The 21,385-nt window shown below is 44.8% G+C and overlaps 1 protein-coding gene across 3 annotated transcripts in view; it reads right to left on the bottom strand.

Moving 5' to 3' along the window:
* Positions 1-10,859: 10,859 nt before the first annotated feature.
* Positions 10,860-21,385, bottom strand: part of KCTD1 (potassium channel tetramerization domain containing 1) — a 189,689-nt gene continuing 179,163 nt past the window's right edge. For all 3 annotated transcript variants that reach the window (XM_012740435.3, XM_012740436.3, XM_012740434.3), the window contains exons 4-5: positions 18,292-18,597; positions 10,860-11,858 (exon numbers count right to left, since the gene is read on the bottom strand). In XM_012740435.3, the coding sequence (XP_012595889.1) occupies positions 11,700-11,858; positions 18,292-18,597 (465 nt within the window). In that variant the 3' untranslated portion in view covers positions 10,860-11,699. The remainder of the gene's footprint in view (positions 11,859-18,291; positions 18,598-21,385) is intronic.

Raw genomic sequence — 21,385 nt, 5'->3', positions numbered from 1 at the left:
TCTTTTGCAGAGGTCATTGAGCTCCTTGGGTCTGTGGATTTATGCTGTAGTTGTCCTCAGATTTGGAAAATAGCCATTATTTCTTCAAATATTTTCTTGTTTCTCCCACCATGCCCCTTAAGGGACACTCCAGTTACACATATATTAAGCTGCCTAAAGTTGTCTAACAGCTCAGTATGCTCATACATTTAGTTTCAGCCTTTCTAAAAATCTGTTTTATTTTAGGTAATTTCTATTACTATATCTTCAAGTTCGCTAATTTTGTCTTATCTAATGTATAGTCTGATATTAATCCCATCAAGTATATTTTTAGACATTGTAATTTTCATTTTCAGAAAGTTGATTTTGTTCTTTTTTATATTTTTATGTTTTCCATATTACCATTTAACATGTTCAGTCTTTAGTTTCTTGAACATAAGAAATATAGTTTAATAACTTTGAGTGTCTTTGTCAACTAATTCTATCATGTCTATCATTGCTAGGTTGGTTTTAGATTTATTTATTTATTTATTTATTTTATTATGTTACTAAGGGTTGTATTTTACTGCTTCTTTGCATGCCTTGCAATTTTTTATTAGATGCCACTCACTGTGAATTTTACCTTGTTGGGTAGTGGTTATTTGTGTATTGCTATAAGTATTGTTGAATTTTGTTTTAGAATGAAGTTGAATAACTTGGAAACAGTTTGATCCTTGTGGGATTTAAAAAAAAAAATCTTTGTTAGGTGAGACCAGAGGTGTTTAATCTAGGACTCATTTTTCCCCACCGCTGTTGCATTCTGAGTACTCTAACCAATGCCCCATTAATTATAAGGTTTTCCATTCTGGCTGTGGGAACAGAAACTGTTTCTGGTCCTTGGTGAGCTATGGGGATTGCATTTTCTAATCCTTCTACATAGTTATTTTTCCCCTGGTCTTGGATAGTTTGCTTAAACACATGCACTGAAGATTCTTTTCAGCTCTTTGGTCGTCTCTCTGTGTGTGTAGCTCTCCCCTCTCCAGTACTCTGCCCTGGGAACCCCAGCTGCCTTGGCTTCCCTGAACTCCCAGCTCTGTCTCTTTAACTCAGGGAGACACCAGCCTATGCCTGGGTTACCCCTCCTGCACCATGGCCTGAGAACCTTCTCAAGGTAGTTCACTGGGGCAAGAATAGGGCTTACCTTGTTTGGTATCCACCTTTCAGAGACCACTGCCCTCTGTTGCCTAATATTCAATGTCTTGAAAACCATTGTTTCATATATTTAGTCCAGTTTTTGAGTTCTTTCCGGAGGGAGAGTAAATCTATTATTCCATATTGATAAAATATGGAGGTCCCATATGACTTTAAATTGGACTTTTAATAATCCAAAGTAAACATCAAAAAACCCAAAGTGCTTGAGGGATTTAATGTTACTAATAATTGATTCTCTACTGTATGCCTGTTATTTTACATCTATTTGTATTTAATTTATTGTGCTTATGAGTACAAACATGTTTTCTAACTTGTAGTGAAGAACATGATACCCACAGTCTGCATAGTGCTAGGAATAATAGACTTCATTTGTGTATTGCATCTGTCATCAAAAAACATTTACTTAGGCCGGGCGCGGTGGCTCATGCCTGTAATCCTAGCACTCTGAGAGGCTGAGGCGGGTGGATCGTTTGAGCTCAGGAGTTCAAGACCAGCCTGAGCAAGAGCGAGACCCCGTCTCTACTATAAATAGGAAGAAATTAATTGGCCAAGTAATACATACAGAAAAAATTAGCCAGGCATGGTGGCACATGCCTGTAGTACCAGCTACTCGGGAGGCTGAGGCAGGAGGATTGCTTGAGCCCAGGAGTTTGAGGTTGCTGTGAACTAGGCTGATGCCACGGCACTCACTCTAGCCAGGGCAACAGAGTGAGACTCTGTCTCAAAAAAAAAAAATAAATAAATAAAAGAAAGAAGTTAATTGGACAGCTAAAAATATGTACCAAAAATTATCCAGGCATGGTGGCGCATGCCTGTAGTCCCAGCTACTCAGGAGACTGAGGCGAAAGGATTGCCTGAACCCAGGATTTTGAGGTTGCTGTGAGCTAGGTTGATGCCACGGCACTCACTCTAGCCTGGGCAACAAAGTGAGACTCTGTTTCAAAGCACAACACAACACAACACAACAAAAAAAAACATTTATTTGGCACTTACTAGGTGCTGGGACATAAGTAAGTTAGATTTCTTTCACTGATGATCTTAAGGTTGGCCATTATATTAGTCGACATGTAAATATAGGTATTCCAATGTTATGTGTTAAGTGCAATAATAAAAGTACAAGTGGGGTGCTTTAAGATGACAGAGATGGGTCACCCAATGGAGGAACACATGGGAAGGTGGTGATAGGTGAAGAGGGTTTTGAAGGATGAGTGGCAAGTGAGTAAGCAAGCAAGAGGAAAGTGCATTCCAAAGCAGGGTGACTTAAAACAATATGGCACTAACATCATTATGTAGGAGGCTGGGGATGGCAACAGGTGAGATTTGGGGGTAGGTAGAGTTATTAATATATTGGAGAGGCCTTGTGTGCCATACCAAGGTGATGAGATGAAATTAACTAGGAAACACTGTCAGGCTTTAAACAGGGACATGACTGGGTTGCACTGTAGAGGATGGGTTTGTGGGGGAGACACTCCCAATTCTCAGCAGCAAAACTAATTAAGATTTTATGGAAGTGGCCCACACAGGAGGAACTAATAATCTGACACTGGGAAGTGGGAGTGGGGACGGGGAGGAAGAGACCGATTTGAGAAATGTTTAGGAGATACTTTCTATAGAACGTGGTGTGGGGGCTGCTGCACATGGCTCCTTGCTGTGGACAGGTGGGAGCATCCTGAACCCAGATAGGAAATCTAAAAGGAAAAAGGAAAGGTCGAGGGGCCAAAGTAAGATCAGTTCCGGATGGTCCAATGGAAATGTTTGGCGGACCATACATCTGTCATTGCTTATGACATAATATATTAAAATGATTGGATTACATGTCTTACCCTCCTGCCTGACTGAGAGTTGAAAGAAGCCAAGTACGGGGACGCACCCCTGGAGTCCCAGCTACTCAGGAGGCTGAGGTGGGAGGACCGCTTGAGGCCAAGAGCTCAAGACCAGCCTGGGCAATATTGCATGACCCCATCTGGTCGAGGCCATGTCTTATTTGTCCTGTATCCTCAAGGCCACTTCAGGCCCTGCCTGAAGCTCTTGGAAAAGTCGGCCTGCAGCACAGGTGGTGGGAAAACCATTGCCGGGTGAGATCGCCCAGGGAAAGGAGCCTAGACTGAGAAGAGCAGTGACATGCAAGAAAAGGACGTTTGCGCCTGGGGTGAAAATTTGAGAAATGAGTGACTTGGTGGCTTTGCATTTTCTGTGGCTCTTTCCTTGGCCCTGTGAAATACCACCACAATGCAGTCCTGCAGCTCTGTCAGTGTTTAGATAAGTCATTCCCTTTGTATGTTTTAAATATTAACACAAAGCTTTTCAGTGATTGTGCAGAAATCATTTATTTCCATGCATCACTTGACTAACTTTGCTTGGAAGGAAAAATAGGGAGTGGGCAGTGGTGGGGAGGGGCTATTGCAGACTGGGCAGAGGCAGAAAGGTATAGAGGAAGGAGGAATTGCGGTGGGTGTATAGTATTTCTAACCCCCTGTCTCCCAATCTGGGAACTATGGAAAAATACATCTTTGAAATTATAATGGCAGTAGGGAAAAGATTATCCAGGTCAACATTCTGTTTTAGAAACACACCTACTCTGCTTAAACTAAGAGCTGTAACTGAATTATTTTCATGAATATGCAATCTACTTAGAATTTCAAAAATTTCTGGTATTTATATATTTAAAAGACCCAAACATTTGAGACTATGACTTATAGGAGAACAACATTTAAATAATAAAACATTTAACATAAAAAAGCAATAAGGGGTGAACGTTTAAATTTTAGGGCGCACAAGCCATCTCCCCTTGCCCACTCAGTTTCCCATGCTGCTGACTAACCAAGAACCCAGCTGCGTCAGGTTGCTCAAGTTGCAGACCTGTAGATGATCCTTTAAGGCCTCCTTAAACTGGATTTAATCAACTGTCCCTACTGGTCTTGCTTCTTTTCCAACTAATGTGATCCTTCTGTGACAAGGATTTGCTCTTCAGCTTCGGGGACAGGCTTTCCTGGTCGCGTTCCGAGGTTTGAATGGAATGCACAGCCAGCGTTTCTCTGGCTTTTTCAACCCTGTTAGTCAACAGTGTCATTGCATACTTGTACTATCTGTTCCTTTTTCTGACAAGCACAATCTGATAAACAGGTGGGGAGGAGTGCCGGGGCCTTGTGTGATTCACACCGGGAGTGGGGAGAAGGAGAGGTGGAGAGAGAACGAGCTGGGCGTCATGAGAAATGTGGGCAGGTCGAGCTCTCTGGCTCTAAGCGTGTGCAAAAGGAGTCTCGTGGTCGGTGGTTAGGTTATAGGTTTATATGCCCCCTTCGAATTCTGAAGTTTTGAAATCACCATTTAAGTTTCAAAGAAACTCACCCAAATTAAAATGAACGGGTAAAGGTGGATTCCTGAACATCTACAGTAAGCTATTGTTATAAGTGGTAGATGCTACTGGAATTATTTCCTGGGCTGGTTTCTGTTCATTCAAGCCTCCAATGGCTTTTTATTTTTTTTGTTATTATTTTTTTGACAAAGAGTCTCACTCTGTTGCCCCAGCTAGAGTGCCGTGGGATCAGCCTAGCTCACAGCAACCTCAAACTCCTGGGCTCAAGCCATCCTTCTGCCTCAGCCTCCCAAGTAGCTGGAACTACAGGCATGCGCCACCATACCCAGCTAATTTTTTCTATATATATTAGTTGGCTAATTAATTTATTTCTATTTTTAGTAGAGATGGGGGTCTCACTCTTGCTCAGGCTGGTTTTGAACTCCTGACCTTGAGCGATCCTCCCTCCCTGCCCTCCCAGAGTGCTAGGATTATAGACGTTAACCACCATGCCCGGCCTCCAGTGGCTTTTTAAGTAGTGGTGGAAGAATTCTGTAGCTGGTGGGCTATTTCCACAGGATGAGGCAGTTCTCTACCTAATTAGGAAAGGATGAAGGCCCTCAGATTAAATTTCAGTTAAGTACCTCCCTTCAACCTCCCAACACCCGTCCACCACTGCCCCCACTAACTCTATTTGGAAAAATTCAATCTAGACTTCAAAAGAATAGGAGATGCCAGCTATTGTTTAATAAACATCAGTGAAGTCATAAAAAGGCACACTCCACAGTACCCTCAGAAGATTCTCATTTACTATCAGCCTAAATTTGGGGAGCACAATGATGTTACCCAGTATTTTCCATGCTTGCCCAATCCAAGAGTCACTTGGGTTGGGCACTCTTAAAATACAGAGTCTCATGTAAAGCAAGATGGAGATACCTCAAAGTGATACAAGTAGATCTACAATTTGATCCAGCAATTGCACTACTGGGCATCTACCTAAAAGATCACTTTCACTTTATGAAAAAGACACCTGCACTTGAATGTTTATAGCAGCACAATTCACAATTGCAAAGCTGTGGAAACAACCCAAGTGCCCATCAATTCATGAGTGGATTAATAAAATGTGGTATATGTATACCATGGAGTACTACTCAGCTTTAAGAAACAATGGGGATATAGCACCTCTTGTATATTCCTGGATAGAGCTGGAACCCATTCTACTAAGTGAAGTATCTCAAGAATGGAAAAACCAGCACCACATGTACTCACCAGTAAATTGGTATTAATGGATCAACACCTAAGTGGACATATAGGAGTAACATTTATTGGGTGTCGGGAGGGTGGGAGGGGGGAGGAGGGGATGGGTATATACAACCAAACGAGTAAGATGTGCAATGTTTGGGGGATGGACATGCTTGAAGCTCTTACTTGAGGGGGGAGTGGGGCATGGGCAATATACATAACCTTAAAACTCGTACCCCCATAATATGCTAAAATAAAAAAAACATAGAAAAAAAATACAGAGTCTCAGGCTCTTCACTTAGAGGTGGAGACTCAGACATCTATAGGGAGACGGTGTGGAGGGGTATGATGAGCTGGAATTATAACCTTAACAAATACCTTTTGTGTGTCTTAAGACCCAGCAAGTTTGGGGACAGTGATATAACCCATGATAAACTTTCTTTGAGAAGAGCTACCTGACAGTTACAAAGCCAGAGACAACATGTCTTCTCAGAGTTTTAGTCCTATGTTATAATAGTTGGTCAAAGATAGCAATTCCTACTAATTGATTCCTACTAATAGTTACTGCAGTGACATTTTTGTCTAGTGTCTTATAATGAAGCCTACTGCAGTTGCCAATGACAGAGGAAAATCATTGCTTACATGGGTTAAGAGACTAGAAAGAGTTGAGTTCAAAGTATTACTCAACTATGGTGTATGTGTATGTGCGTGTGCACGTGTGTGCACGCGTGCGTGCGTGCGTGCGTGTGTGTGTGTGTGTGTGTTTACGAGAAAAGTGTCGAGATAGGTATGGTGGCTCACACCTGTAATCCCAGCAACTCAAGAGGCTGAGGCAGGAGAATCGCTTAAGGCCAGAGTTTCGAGAATAAGTGCTGTTCTAGTTTCTTATGGACTTAGGTAGGATTTTTTAAACTCACTAATGTTCTCATCTGTAAATCTGGGATAATAATGCCAACACCATAAGGATTAAAGGAGAGAAATCAATAAAGCCCCTAGCACACAGCCTGGCACCTCGTAACCATTCACTGAAGGTAGCATCTTATCACTACGGCCAGGATCTAAATCTTTATGATCAGATGATATCAAATCAAACCAAAAGTTTGCATCAAGTTTGCATTTTGTATAAAATCATGTTCTAAATTTAGGTTTTGTGTCATTGTATGCAGTTCCACTCAAAAGGAATTTTTGCAGAATGTCTAAAATTGTTTTATTTCATAACTCTTGGAGTTACAAACTGCTAGTCTGCAGATACCTTGTTTGGTCTGTACCTTTGAGAAAAACAAGTTAGCTCCAAATTTACATATCTAGAGATTTCACACACCAGTCTGGATTCCCAGGTTTTCTAGAAAAATTAGATGTTTTAAGTGCAAGGACCCCATTCTCCTACAGTTGCTAGCTGCTAGAGTTGAGCAGGGGCTGCTCCTTTGAATGGGGCACACATGTTCTAGTTGGGCTTTCTCTTTCTAATTTATGCAACTTGCCTGGCCCTTGTAGACATCTGAGTTTGTCACTCCATCACCTAAGGTGATGTCTTATTGTCTCATACATCTTTATAACATCAGCTCTTAGCCTGCTTTGCAGGTTACAGATGGATGGAGGGGAAAACCGCCACTCAACCGCCCCTCCCACCACTAGACTGTTCTCCGCCAATCAAGCCTGCAGACCCCCTAAGTGAATATCTGCAGAGCCCGCCTTCTGTGATTCTCTAATAGTTCCTGAATGAAGTCCAAACCCTAGCAGTCAAGGTCAACTCCCCTCTCCCACGCCCCAATCCAATTCCACCTTCCTTTTCTAGCCCACGTTTCCCTTGTCCCCAGTGAAGACCAGCTGCATCCCACACCATGCTCTGACCCTGCCTCAAGCTTCCCTAGCCCACAGCCTCTCTCCTGTCCCCATGCCTCTTCCTTGCAAAGCCTACCCATCTTTCATGAGCCACCTCCCCGGGACGATTTTTCTAATTTCCCCAACTAGATATGGTCCTTTGTCATTTCTACAAACCTTCATTTGTAAATATGAAATGATGCATCTCCCACTGTGCTTTGGACTGGAGTTAGGTACATACACACCTTAATACACGCTAGATGTGCAGAGAGCCCTCTCCCCAGCAGCCCATGGCAGAAACCATGTCATCATTTCACCCAAACTATGTGTCTAATATATGGTAAGGGATGCTCAAATGTTTAAATACAGAAATACATTTCCATTTTAAGGAGAAAATGCTATTAATTAACAATCTACTCTCTTCCTCATTCTGTTACAACATAAAAACTTACTCTTTCTCAAACAGTTGCTTTGAGCCCTCCTTATAAACTGAACATTATCCTTTATCGTTTCCTTTACTTAACATCTCAGAGGCTTAGTTGCTTTCACTGAGAAACAGAGATAATACAACCTCTAGTGTGGTCATAAGTATTGACTGGATTATTACAGGTACGGTGGTTAGTACAGTGCCTGGCACATGGCAAACATTAGTGGACGGCTATTATTATTACCACGTAGAAACTAATCTAATTATTAGAAAACAGTTTAGAAGTGGCTTCTTTTATTCTATTTTTCTAAAATACTTCTTAGAAAAGAGCAGGTCAAAGACTGTGGCTTGTCTGCCCTGGAAGACAAGAAATATATTGGCTCACGCCTGCAATCCTAGCATTCTGGGAGGCTGGATCACTTGAGCACAGGAATTTGAGACCAGCCTGAGCAAGAGAGAAATTCTGTTTCTACTAAAAATAGAAAAAATTAGCTGGGCATGGTGGTGTGTGCCTATAGTCCCAGCTACTTGGGAGACTGAGGCAGGAGGATCGCTTGAGCCCAGGAGTTTGAGGTTGCTGTGAGTCAGGCTGACACCAAGGCATTCTAGCCCAGGCAACAGAGTGAGACTCTGTCTCAAGAAAAAAGAAAAAAAGGAAAAGAAAAAAAAAAAAGAAATATATTTTCCTCAAAGAAAGAAAGAAAAAAGGTTATTTCAATTATCGGTGGTTTGGGCAATAATAGCTTTGAAAAAGTAAACTTTTATAACCACCAAAGTAATGACTGATTCAGGAAAAGTTTACCAATGGATGTTAAAACCATTGAGTGAGAGTGGGTTGACAAACAGAATATTTGCGGTCTCATTCCATCATCCCGCAGATTACTCATCAATTACAAAGGGAAGAGCTACTATTACATTGGAGAAATTTGGTGAACATTATTTCACCAAAATTGCCATCCCCAGTATGGGTCAAACTGACCCCTGTGATGTGAGGCAACGAGAAGGACATGACATCATCTATGTAGTATTCTTCCCTCACCCCCTAAAAAATTAACCTGTCTCCACCAAGAAAGGAACCAATCAGACAAATCCAAATTGTGCAACAATCTACAAAACAATTGACCTAGACTTTTCAAGTAAGTTGATGTCATAGAAAGACCAAAAAAAGGGGGGTGGGAGGGGGCCGGATATTATTAATAAATGCAATGCATGATCCTTGATCAGATCCTCTGGGGAAAGATGGGCACGGCTCTGAAGATCCTTATGGTGAAATGTGCATATGAACTGTATGTTGGATAATAAAAAGTAGTGAAAAAATAAGATTGTGACTCAATATATTTTGATTGATCTCTTTCTTGAACTACTTTGGTATCTGGGAATCTATAGATCTAAAAATGTGAAAGATCTAAAAATGTGAAAATTACCAGTGAAATGCTTGCTCCATTGACTTAGATGAGAGTTTTTGTAGAAAGAATGAGCATTTGGGTTGTAGTCACATAAATGAACCTAAGAATTTATAAAAGAACAAAGTGGGTATTTGGTTGGGATGGTACTAACTGCATGTAGGACGTGCTGGGTCAGTGTTAACTGATGACAATAACCACCAGAGTCCCAAAGTGAGCCCCTTGTGTCATGGATTTTAAGAAACGTTGCCTAATGAGAATGGATTGCTAGTAAATTGCAATTTTATTCTCCTTTCAGTAGCCCACGGATGACCCAGCAGCTGGTAGGAACAGCCCTGCCTGTCCCCATCCCAGACAGTGTTGTATTAGCCTCAAATAAAGGGAAATTACACAACAATGTGGAAGCCCGGCTGGCAGTCATTAAAGTAATTCAGTGTTTGGGCCGCCTCTTTGTTTCAGGGAGTGATAGGAGCCATTAACAGCTTGCTTTTAGTTTCAGAAGCCAGAGATATTTTCATTACTAGCCTCCTCAGGCACAGCCTTTTTAATTTAAAAAAAAAAAAAGAAAGTAAGTTCAGGATGGAAATAGCCCATCACTACAGGAACCTTCTCTGCTGCAGAAACACGTTCTAGTTTACCTGTCAATCTTACCAGCATGCCAGGTTTATTTTGAGCGTCTGGACTGAGAAAGAGGAAGAAGGGACGACAGGCGAGCGTGGGGCTCACAGAGGCACCGGGGTCACTAATAAATAATACCTTGGAAAAAAAGCCGAGGACTTCATTCTAAAGCGATCCTGGAATCTCAGGTTTCTTACCTCCCTGGCTAATAATAACGTGATCATTCTGGCTCTGAGATTTTGTTTTACTACTTATTTGGAAGCCATCATGCCCTACTTTTTAAGATTTTTTTGGAAAGGTGTTATGGTAGATGCAAGTTGATCACAAGTTCTTTGTTACTTTCCCCAGTGGGAGCTGGATTTTGGCTTTGTGTCTGTTCAACCAACGGGAGACAGCAGAAGCGCACGTGCAGCCCGGGGCCCCGGGCTCTCAGAGGACGGTGGCTTCTCTTCTCCTTCCAGCTAGAGCGGCCGAAGCCACTCAGAGCCCAACAGCCAGCATCAACTGGCAGCCATCTGCGACATCCCAGCCCAGTCATGCGCCTGGATAACATCACTTGGAGAAGAAGCCTAGCGAAAGCCAGTTAACCACGAGAATCACAAGACAGAATCAAATGTTGTTTGAAGCTCCCAAGTTTTGGCATGGTTTACCCTGCATCGATAGATAGCTGAAATAAGGAGTAACTGAATATTTCATAAGAAGGAAGATGCATCTTGCTAACCGACGCAGAATATCAAAGCACAGGAAATAACATTTGCTCAGTCAGAAGAGAACTATCTAGAACAGGTGATGACGTCTTTATCCTTTCGTGGGTTTTGACTTCAAACCCGGCCCCGGCTTTAAGGCCTCTTTTTGATGCTCGACATGGAAAATGTAAAAAAAAAAAAAGAAAAGAAAAACTTCATTTTAATCCGGCCTCACCCCCAACACGTGTGTTGCACACAGACCTTATTTTTTAAACAGAGTTTATTGTATTTAATACATTATAAAATTTGAAAAATTGTAGGAAAGCAGTGGACTCAAACTGGAGCAACTCTAACAAGGAATAATTCTGGCCCCTTTTGCAAAACTGATCAGTTTAAAAACAAAGTAGAGTTCACATCCGTGAGGCAGACAAAATGTGTGACTTCTGTACAAACTACATTTAAAATTTCATGTCTAACGTCTTTCCAATGCAATGTGCTCATGAGAGTTTTTCTGAAGTCCTGCCTGGTCCCCACCTAAAGACAGCAAAGAAACTCGATTCAAGGTGTTTTTGTTTTTTTGGTTTTTTGTTTTTTTTCTTAAAAAAAGAAAGGAAAAAGAAAGACAAAGGAAAAAGAAAGGATGGACGGCTGTTGGCAATGGAGACTGTAAGGAGAGTGTGGCCTCACCGCTCATGGCTTGTTTATTGGTCAGAGGCCTCGGGAGGCCCAGGACACTTCATGGCCATCACAGCACCAACTGCAGCTATCACCTTTTTTTTTCTTTTTTTGCATTTCCTACCTTTTGACATATATATATATATATATATATTTATATATTTTTTACACCTTGAGGATATCACTATTCCAATTGTTCCCATACGAATACAGGTGTGGTCTCTATTGGATATAAATGTGTCTTTTATTCAATTTTAGGTCCAGGACTTGGTTTGCTGTCCCAACTGCACATAAATGTCCCTTTGTGGTCTGCGTGAATTTGTTGTGTGTGTTTTCCTTTTTTGCATAAGAAATATGTCCGTTCAGTCCAGAGGCTCTTGCTTTATCCGGATGACCGAGGGCACGCGGGGCATCCTCCTCAGTTCCCGCCGCAGGACGTATTCGCTGAACTGGGACGAGTCCACGCCTCCCCCGCAGGAGCCCAGGATCTCGAATCCTCTTTGCTGCAACCTTTCGAGGACCTGCGAGGGGCCAAGACAAGCATGGGTTAGGGGCCGTAGGGGAGTCATCGGCCGCATTAACTCCCCAAAAGACCATTCCCAAGTTTGGGATCCTGCGCTGCAGCTCTGGTCCATGTCATCCAACCCTTGTATCTCTCTGAGTTTCTTCTCTCAAAGCAAGACCCTGGATTAAAGGGCAGGAGGGAGGGAGCAAACATTTCTAACACGTGCCTTCACTCGCTTGCTTTACACATGTTGGTTACAACACTCGGCGGTGGCGTCAGTCCCATTTTACAGATGAGGAAACTGAGGCTCATGGCTAGTAAGTGATGGTACTGGGCTTCCAACTCGGGGCTGTTTGGCCTCAAAGCCCATCTTTTTTGTATATTCAATGCTGTCTTCTCTGCCAAAAATGAGGGTTCAGGTTTCAAAGCTCACGTATCACTAAAACATAGTCTGTGAGATGATAAAGGAAATAGAAAGACAATGATATCTGAATTCACTTACCCAGTGATTCACGTGTACCTCAACTCTGCTATTGTTCAAGTCTCCCAATACAGAGTGAATATTCTATATTTCAGTTTGGGAGACTGATGTAATTTCCATAGCAGAACAAATAGGCTACTGAAGACAGTGGAGGTTTTTTTACGAGTTTGTGGCATTTGAAATAGATTTATTCTATGTCCTCCTTGCATGCATTTAAGGAGGCAAGAATAAATGCAATGACTATATATTAGAAAATATATCCAAAATAAAGATATTCTAAACTTCTCATATAAACATAAGCCATAGAATCTACTCCTCAATTTTGAAATCAAACACCTAATGCCAGAAAGATCTCTGGGTTTGTTAGTACATGTCTGACACTCTTAAAAGCAGGAAACAGTACCTGCACCTCTTAGATAGGCAAAAATACAGGAAACTGACCTAGGCACTCTTTTTCTTTAGAAATCCAATAAACATCAGACTTGCAAATGTTCCCTGCCAGAGTTCTAAACATAATTACATCACTTCTACTCTAATAGCAAAATGACTCAATTATAACTTTGAAAAAATGCCTACCACAAACTTTTTTTGGAAGGAAATTTAATGTTATGAAATAAAAATGTAGTCAATATAAGTGAACACTTACTGTTCTTTTAACTATTAATTTTAGTTACCACTAAGATTATTTTTAATAATTTTTAGTAATCTACTTTTTTTTTTTTTTTTTTTGAGACAAAGTCTCACTTTGTTGTCCAGGCTAGAGTGAGTGCCGTGGCGTCAGCCTAGCTCACAGCAACCTCAAACTCCTGGGCTTGAGTGATCCTTCTGCCTCAGCCTCCCGAGTAGCTGGACTACAGGCATGCGCCACCATGCCCAGCTAATTTTTTTTTATATATATATCAGTTGGCCAATTAATTTCTTTCTATTTATAGTAGAGACGGGGTCTCGCTCTTGCTCAGGCTGGTTTTGAACTCCTGACCTTGAGCAATCCGCCCGCCTCGGCCTCCCAAGAGCTAGGATTACAGGCGTGAGCCACAGCGCCCGGCCAATCTACTTTTTTTTGAGACAAGGTCTCACTTATCACCCAGGCTGGAGTGCAGTGGTGTGATCATAGCTCACTGCAGCCTCAACCTCCTGGCCTCAAGCAATCCTCCCACTTCAGCCTCCCAAAGTGCTGGGATTATAGGTGTAAGTCACCTCGCCTGGCCAGTCATCTATTTCTATATGGAATACAATCTGCTACTTTGCAAAAGCGGCTTACTATATGAGGTTGGAAAATAAGAGAGTATGTTTTCTAAAAATTAAAAACTCAAATGTATGTGGGCAAATTAAAAAGAAGTCTTTAGGCCGGGCACTGTGGCTCACGCCTGTAATCCTAGCTCTTGGGAGGCCGAGGCGGGCGGATTGCTCAAGGTCAGGAGTTCGAAACCAGCCTGAGCAAGAGCGAGACCCCGTCTCTACTATAAATAGAAAGAAATCAATTGGCCAACTGATATATATATAAAAAATTAGCCGGGCATGGTGGCGCATGCCTGTAGTCCCAGCTACCCGGGAGGCTGAGGCAGAAGGATCACTCGAGCCCAGGAGTTTGAGGTTGCTGTGAGCTAGGCTGACGCCACAGCACTCACTCTAGCCTGGGCAACAAAGCGAGACTCTGTCTCAAAAAAAAAAAAAAAAAAAAAAAGAAGTCTTTATAAGAACAAAATTAACATTCTACCCTGCGGCGGTCTATTTCTGTAGGTGAATTCACAGCTCACACGCGTACCAGTCAGCACAAGGACAGGATGAAGAAAACAATCCCTAAGTTCAAAAACAAGATGTGCTTTGGTGGCAGGTAAATAAAAAGACAAAGAACAGCTCACTCTAAGAATCTCCCAGTGGAGTCAGGAAGGCAGCTTGTCAGCAATAAGCACCCTAGTCTGCCTGGCCAAACCACTGCACTTTCTAGAAAAGACTCTTTGCCCTGATTAGGAGAGGAAATACAAGGTGAGGAAGCTGCGAACAATAATGAACCTAACTGTGATGTCTGTTTTCTTTCAGTGTGGTTAAGGTCGCCAAATTGCTAATATAAGGAAATCTTAGCTCTTTCCTGCCTGGGGGTCTGACAGGCATAACATGATAATTACTAAGCATGATCCAGTGTTACCTTGGATGTGGTCGAAAGCTTATTTCAGTGTAATGCCCATAGCTTATGAAGCCATTACCTTTTGAACATCACCGTGTTAATAGCAAAGTTCCTGGAATGGAGTGATCATCTGGGGATGTTAAAATCACTCAGTGGGCTGTCGGGTGTCACAGGCCTTATTCCAAAGTCTCTGTGTGCTTACACGCGCTGGGAAGCAAGAGTGGGTCAGGGCCGAGTCGGGCGAGCACGTTCATCCAGGTGCAGATTTGCACATCCGATGTGGGAAACGCGGCAAGCCTACAAACTGATGCTAGTTTCTCACCGGCCGAGGAGCGGGTCCCAGGCCTTCCTCGCCCAGCTCCGAACGGTTCTGCCCTTCCCTCTGCTCCTGTGAGCACCTGGGCGGGACAGGGTGTGCATGTGGGGGAGGACAGGCTTTCTGGGCTTTAGAGCCTTTTTAAACAGCAGAGGCTCAGGGACTCCGAGCAGGGCAGCGTGGCAGCGCCACACACACCTCCAGGGGGCGCCACGCGCGCAGGTGAGAATGTGAATGTCCCTGCTTGCTGTCTGGGAGGGTGTACGTGCCTTCCTCCAGCTTGCTTAGGGGGCATTTTCTGCCAGAGTTTTCTGCTATTCTGCTCTTGGACGTTGGTTCACAAGTTTTTAAAATTACAAATAGCTGTAATTTTCCACAGCTGTGGAACTGTGTCTGAGAGGCGTCGTATAGTGGGTGCTTCTTAGTCTTTGCACTTTGGGAAAGGGTTTTTTTTTTTTTGAGACAGAGTCTCACTTTGTTGTCCAGGCTAGAGTGAGTGCCGTGGTGTCAGCCTAGCTCACAGCAACCTCACACTCCTGGGCTCAAGCAATCCTGCTGCCTCAGCCCCCCCAAGTAGCTCGGACTACAGGCATGTGCCACCATGCCCGGCTAATTTTTTCTCTATATGTATTAGTTGGCCAATTAATTTCTTTCTATTTATAGTAGAGACGGGGTCTCGCTCTTGCTCAGGCTGGTTTCGAACTCCTGACCTTGAGCGATCCTCCCGCCCTCGGCCTCCCAAAGTGCTAGGATTACAGGCGTGAGCCACTGCGCCTGGCCATTGGGAAAGGTTTTGTTGAAGAACTATTACGATTAAACTCCTCATTCCATGGACTTCAATTAGTTTTGGGCCACGCGGAGCTGGAGTGGAGCCCCAGGTGTGCCTCTGTTTTGTCATCGGTGGCAAGACGGGGGATTAGCAGGGATTACCTCTCCGGGCTGCTCTAGGAAGACGGTGCATGTCCAGGCCGTAGCCCAGGGTAGGGCAGACTCGGTGCCTGGCACAGGTTAGCTAAGATGATGACACCACACTCCAGCACCCGACACCCAGGGCGCCTGGCGCCCCCTCACGTGGAATAAACCACAGTGCTGAAGTCCGCCCCGAAGCCTCCTGCTCCACAAGACCTCCCCGTCTCAGGAAACGGCCATTCCACGCATCCAGTTCCTCCACCACACATCTCAGTCTCCCTGGGCGCAGGCCCTACAACCCGCAGCCGTCGCCAGAGCCCGTTAGCTCTCCATTCCAGACGCTCAGGATCGGGCACTTCGTGGCTCCTGCCTGGACTGCAGCTTTCTTTTTTTTTTCCGACACAGAGTCTCACTTTGTTGCCCAGGCTAGAGTGAGTGCCGTGGTGTCAGCCTAGCTCACAGCAACCTCAAACTCCTGGGCTCAAGCAATCCTGCTGCCTCAGCCTCCCGAGTAGCTGGGACTACAGGCATGCGCCACCATGCCCAGCTAATTTTTTTCTATATATATTAGTTGGCCAATTAATTTCTTTCTATTTTTAGTAGAGACGGGGTCTTGCTCTTGCTCAGGCTGGTTTCGAACTCCTGACCTTGAGCAATCCTCCCACCTCAGCCTCCCAGAGTGCTAGGATTACAGGCGTGAGCCACCGCGCCCGGCCTGGACTGCGGCTTTCTAACTGGTCTCCTTCCTTCTCCTATGATCCACCTGCTGCTGGGATATCCATTTTAAAGTATGATTTCTGTCAGGGTGCTCTTTTGCTTAAAACCCTCCAATGGCTTTTCATTCAACTCACACAAGCGAATGAACCCAAACCAAAAGAAACCAAAACAATCCTAGAGGCCTGGCGCAGTGGCTCAGGCCTGTAATCCTAGCACTCTGGGAGGATGAGGGAGGAGGATTGCTTGAGCTCAAGAGTTCGAGACCAGCCTGAGCAAGAGCAAGACCCTGTCTCCACTAAAAATAGAAAGAAATTAATTGGCAAACTAAAAATATATATAGAAAAAATGAGCCGGGCATGGTGGCGCGTGCCTGTAGTCCCAGCTACTTGGGAGGCTGAGGCAGCAGGATTGCTTGAGCCCAGGAGTTTGAGGTTGCTGTGAGCTAGGCTGAGGCCATGGCTCTCTAGCTCAGGGAACAGAGCAATACTCTGTCTCAAAAAACAAAAAACAATCCTAGAGCCCTACAAGGCTCTTCCTGATCTGTCCCTGGGCTCTGCTGGCCTCGTGCTGTGGCACTCTGACTCACTTCTTCAAGCCACACTGGCTTTCCTGACAGTCATCAATATGCCAACCACACCTCCACCTCAGGTCTGCAGAGACTGCCCATCCCTCTGCCTGGAATACTCTACCCCAAATATCCTCTTACCACTACCTGGGCAATATACACACATATGTGTGTATATATATATATATATTTTTTTTTTCTTTCTTTTTTCTTTTTTGAGACAGAATTTCACTCTGTCTCTGTCACCCAGGCTAGAGCGCAGTGGCATCATCATCACTCACTGCAACCTCAGACTCCTGGGCTCAAGTGATGCTCCTGTTTCAGCCTGCCAAATAGCTGGGACCACAGGTGTGCACTATCATGCCCTGTTAATTTTTCTATTTTTTGTAGAGATGGGGTCTTGCTCTTGCTCAGGCTGGTTTCAAACTTCTGACCTCAAGTGATCTTCTTGCCTAGGCCTCCCCAAATGCTAGGATTACAGGTGTGAGCCACCATGCCTGGCTATGGGCAATATATTTATGTGGGTTGTTTGCCCCCTACCACACTCCCAACATGAACATAGAGCTGTCTTGTTCTCTCTCTCTCTCTCTCTCTCTTTTTTTTTAATTTAAAAAAACTTTTTTTTTTAATTTTTTTTTTTTTTTTTTTGAGACAGAGTCTTGCTTTGTTGCCCAGGCTAGAGTGAGTGCCGTGGCATCAGCCTAGCTCACAGCAACCTCAAACTCCTGGGCTCAAGCAATCCTACTGCCTCTGCCTCCGGAGTAGCTGGGACTACAGGCATGCACCACCATGCCCGGCTCATTTTTTCTCTATATATTAGTTGGCCAATTAATTTCTTTCTATTTATATAGTAGAGATGGTGTCTCGCTCTTGCTCAGGCTGGTTTCGAACTCGAGCAATCCGCCCGCCTCGGCCTCCCAGAGTGCTAGGATTACAGGTGTGAACCACCGCACCCGGCCTCTCTCTCTTTTTTATTTGTTTGTTTTTTTGAGAGGCGATCTCACTACATTGCCCAGGCCGGCCTCAAACTCCTGGGCTCAAGTGATCCTCCTGCCTCGGCCTCCTGAGTGCCTGGGACTACAGGCGCAAGCCACCGCACCTTGTTCTTTTCTGTGTCTGTGGCGCTTATGCCAGTACCTGGCACGGCTGCAGGTGTCCCATAAAGATTTGTGCAGTGACCGAGCGGGTGCTGTAGAGGGGTCATAAGTCACCTACCCAGCAAAGTCTTACCACGAGACTGTCTCAGGTCTCAGAGGAAAGGCCCTACCTGAAGCCAAGGGCAAGTAACAGTGGTAAGAGTGACACTCAATGCCACAGGTGCACGGCAATACTGTACCTGGACTGAGTTGAGGTGACAGTAGCCATTGAGTGGAAACCTGATGACGTGCGTGGAGTCGTGATTCCAGCCGGCGTTGACAGAGTTACACATCACGTCACCTATCTCTGGAAACACTTCCTCTATCAAGGATTTGTCACCGCTGAGTGTGATCCTTTCTCCGAGGTCCGGGGCCACACGCACCACGAGGCACTCACAAGGCCTGGAAAAGCGACCCGTCTCTCTGTCCTGCTTCCATCTTTCCATCTCCAACAACATGGGCTGGAGCTGAAAATATTTTGCCTCTTCATATAACAAAGTGTAGTCCTGAAAAAAACGAAAGGGCATCTCACAGTGCGAAATATAAAGTACCGAACATGTCCACCTTTAAGAGATGTTTTTTTTTTTTTACCTCTGTTATTTCAATAATCAAATCTGGGTGTGCACTGCTCACGCAGGGGTTTGTGAAGGCTCAATCTGCATTCATTCGTCAGTGACCACAAAAGGGGCTGAGAGTCTTAAAGGGGCTTTATATAAGTCTCGTGACCCTCATCACTGTCCAGTGAATTAGGAACCATTATTATTATCCCATTTTGCAGATGAGAAAACTGAGATGTGGAAGGATTCACCCAAAACTTGTCTCGTTTAGTAGAAAAATGACTCTGATTAGTTCAAGTTTGTATTGGTGGGAGTCCCATTTCTATCCTCTCAGATGGAACACGTGCCTAAAGCTGAGGTACAGGTGTGCCAACGTGCACCCTTCGCCGGAAGCCCACACTCCCGGTCCCCTTCAGTGGCAGCTCCAGAACTTGCCACAGGAGGGTGTGGGGCAGCAAGATGGCGGAAGTGGGGCTGGAGACCGTTGGGGCCGGGTGCTTGGAGGCAAACACCCGCTTTCACTCGAACCGGGGTGTGGGTCTGCGATGGTTTGGGGGAGGCCGATGGAGACGTGTTAGGCTAATGTGTGGCCCTCTGCCACTCATTGGTGGTGTCATCATAAAGTCAGAGAGGCAAACAATTGTCAGGCCTCGACCTCTGCAAGACACAGACGCAAAAAAGGAGACTAACAAGTCCATTTCTGAAAGCACAGTCACCTAGTCCGTAGGCATGGTTCTTTCTCTCTAGCCTTAAAAAAAAAGTCTATTTAATAGGCTGGGCACGGTGGCTCACGCCTGTAATCCTAGCACTCTGGGAGGCCGAGGCGGGCGGATCGCTCGAGGTCAGGAGTTCGAAACCAGCCTGAGCAAGAGCGAGACCCTGTCTCTACTATAAATAGAAAGAAATTAATTGGCCAACTAATATATATAGGAAAAATTAGCCGGGCATGGTGGCACATGCCTGTGGTTCCAGCTACTCAGGAGGCTGAGGCAGGAGGATTGCTTGAGCCCAGGAGTTTGAGGTTGCTGTGAGCGAGGCTGACGACATGGCACTCACCCTAGCCTGGGCAACAAAGTAAGACTCTGTCTCAAAAAAAAAAAAAATCTATTGAATTAAAACAGGAATCTAACAAACAGGCATCAAAACACACAGAAGCCACTGAATGGGAAGACAAAGGAGAGAGAGGGAGAGGCAGCAACGGGGGGTGATGTTAACAAGCAGGTCAATATTATGTCTAAACGTAGCTATGGCCACAATCACTTCTGGGTGTGAGATAAGTGGATACTTGTCCAGACACGTTGACTGAGCACGTTTTAATCAACTGTCACAGGCCTCTCTGCCTTCCTCCCATGGGCCGGCGCTGGCAGCGAGTGCCCGGCGCCTGCATGAGATTCCCCGCTGTCGCTGTCGGGACGGGATGGAGCAGGGTGACCAGGGGAGAACTATTTTTATTTTGCACTTTGTTCTTTCTCTTGCAAATCAAGCAGCAGCAGCAGCAGCAGCAGCATTATTCATGGCTTCCAGAGAAAACAGCACGGAGAGAGGAGAGTACTTTGTGACTAGCTGGGAAATCCACACTCCACATTGGGAAACTTGGGCCAACTTCCAAACTTGGAAGATGCTGTGGCTGATGCTCACCTTAGAATGGGCTGCCTTTTTATTCGGTCCTTCTCCCGGCAACCCCATGAGTACGGGAGTCTCGGTTGTCACAGGGAAGGAAGCCACTGCTCTGATGATCCTCCTTGCACAAGTTCCTACCTGCCCAGCCTCCTGCCCCACAGGCGAGCCGGTTTTGCCGTGAGGGGTGGAGAGCGAGGCTGAGGTGTGGCCACCCTAAGTCCTGCAGGACAGGGCCCGCAGGCCAGCCCCAGGGGTGGGAGTGGGGAGACTCCGCAGGTGCCTCCGGGGCCACCCGGGGTCCCCTCACCGGGCTTTGCCGTCATTACATTGCACCAACTGTGACATGCTGACCTAAATACTTCACTTATCAACAGGACAGCTCTCCAGGACATTTAAAGACAGCATTGAGAGTTACACAGGCAATGAAGGTGAGAGATTCTGCTCCTGCTTTTTATTTTCCTGTGAGATTTTTTATTTTTTTATTTCATTTCATTTTTTTTTTTTTTTGAGACAGAATCTCACTCTATTGCCCTGGCTGGAGTGCCGTGGCATCAGCCTAGCTCACAGCAACTTCAAACTCCTGGGCTCAAGCAATCCTCCTGCCTCAGCCTCCCGAGTAGCTGGGACTACAGGCATGAGCCACCATGCCCGGCTAATTTTTCCTATATATTTTTAGTTGGCCAATTAATTTCTTTCTAGTTTTAGGAGAGACAGGGTCTCCCTCTTGTTCAGGCTGCTTTTGAACTCCTGACCTTGAGCGATCCGCCCGCTTCAGCCTCCCAGAATGCTAGGATTACAGGCGAGAGCCACCGTGCCTGGGCCCTTTCCTGTGAGAATTAGTGACAAATTTTAGCACAAGGAAGGATCTGGACTCCGGTGAAAATACACCTTGTCTTTTAGGGCCATGAAGTCTTCAAATCCTAGAGTAAAGGCGCTTAACGTAGTCTTCTTCACTAACCTTGACCCTGTGGGGGAATCCTTTCCAACAACACTGAACAGTGACCATTCAGCCTCTGATTGCTACGGGAAGCTTACTACCTAAGAAGACACAGAATTTACTTTGTTGGCAACTCTGATTGTTGTAACTACCACTAGAAAGACCTGAATTTCCCTGTAA

This window comes from Microcebus murinus, chromosome 17, assembly GCF_040939455.1.
Source record: "Microcebus murinus isolate Inina chromosome 17, M.murinus_Inina_mat1.0, whole genome shotgun sequence".
In the NCBI taxonomy this organism is placed as follows: domain Eukaryota; kingdom Metazoa; phylum Chordata; class Mammalia; order Primates; family Cheirogaleidae; genus Microcebus; species Microcebus murinus.
The sequence above is the reverse complement of the archived record's forward strand: the minus strand, read 5'-3'. Positions and strand labels throughout refer to the sequence as shown.